Here is a 1,219-nt window from a genome sequence, read left to right on the forward strand (position 1 = left end):
CGCCTTTTCGCGCGGCACCCAGGGCCGGTTTGGCCTTTGCTAGCCTCGGCTTTCCCATCTGCACAGTGCTTGGGCCGGGTGGCCTTGGCGTCCCCTCGCTCCTTGCTCTCGGCCCCCTCTCTGCTCCCTGATTAGCGCTGTGTCCTCAGGTTACTCGGTGGCCGTGGGCGAGTTCGACGGGGATCTCAGCACCACAGGCAAGAAATCCACTTGGTCGGGGCGGGGGGAGGGGGGAGGCCCAGCTCCAGAGGAGCAGCTCCCAGGAACCCCCCCCCTGGCTCTCCCCAGAGTATGTCTTAGGCGCCCCTACTTGGAGCTGGACCCTGGGAGCGGTGAGTGCCCCCCCTCGCTCGGCCGCTGGGTATCCCGAAGCCCCTGGCCCCAGGCCTCAGGCTGGCAGCACCCCAAAACCTGCTGACCTCTCTCACCTGGAGCGACGCTGCCACTGGGAACAACAGTGACCCGCTCCCCTGTGTCCCTATAGGTAGAAATCTTGGACTCCTATTACCAGACACTGCACCGGCTTCATGGAGAACAGGTGGGACCAGGTCCCAGGGGGACAGCCAAGGGGTGGGGGGGACTGAGACCCTGGTTGCTTCTTGGAGTGCGAGGGCCCATGTCTAAGAGGAGGTGCTGGGTCCGGGAGTGTGAATTAAGGGGCTCCTCTCTTCTGGCAGATGGCTTCCTATTTCGGGCACTCCGTGGCCGTCACTGACGTCAACGGAGATGGGTGAGGAGAGGAACCCCCCAGCTGAGTCCCCAGTGACCTCCGACTCTTCCCTTCCTAGCCCCACTCTCACAGATCCACCCAGGGGAGTGGGAGAGCGGGGTCGGGTGAGATTCAGCCCCAGCCTGGACATGGCCAGGCTTGGCCTGTGTAACCCCGTCTGGCCCGCAGGAGACACGACCTGTTGGTGGGTGCCCCACTGTACATGGAGAGCCGGGCTGACCGCAAGCTGGCCGAAGTTGGTCGGGTGTACCTGTTCCTGCAGCCCCGAGGCCCCCACGCGCTAGGCGCCCCCAGACTCCTGCTGACCGGGACGCAGCTCTACGGGCGGTTTGGCTCTGCCATCGCACCCCTGGGCGACCTCAACCAGGATGGCTACAATGGTGAGGGGGTGGGATGGTCCACACCTTCAGCAGAGGTGCAACAAAAAGTCTGGGTTTCAGCCTGGCTCGGTGGCTCAGCCTGTAATCCCGCGCCTTTGGGAGGCTGAGG

At 64.5% G+C, this 1,219-nt stretch overlaps 1 protein-coding gene across 1 annotated transcript in view; it reads left to right on the forward strand.

Annotated features, from left to right (window-relative positions):
- ITGA2B (integrin subunit alpha 2b) overlaps window positions 1-1,219 on the forward strand; it is a 14,422-nt gene that overhangs the window by 2,747 nt on the left and 10,456 nt on the right. The window contains exons 6-10 of the mRNA XM_008069867.1: window positions 150-197; window positions 289-332; window positions 485-538; window positions 678-730; window positions 899-1,110. Coding sequence (XP_008068058.1) covers window positions 150-197; window positions 289-332; window positions 485-538; window positions 678-730; window positions 899-1,110 — 411 coding nt within the window. The remainder of the gene's footprint in view (window positions 1-149; window positions 198-288; window positions 333-484; window positions 539-677; window positions 731-898; window positions 1,111-1,219) is intronic.

This window comes from Carlito syrichta, unplaced genomic scaffold (genome assembly GCF_000164805.1).
Source record: "Carlito syrichta isolate Samal-C Ts95f unplaced genomic scaffold, Tarsius_syrichta-2.0.1 Scaffold312243, whole genome shotgun sequence".
Classification (NCBI taxonomy): Eukaryota; Metazoa; Chordata; class Mammalia; order Primates; family Tarsiidae; genus Carlito; species Carlito syrichta.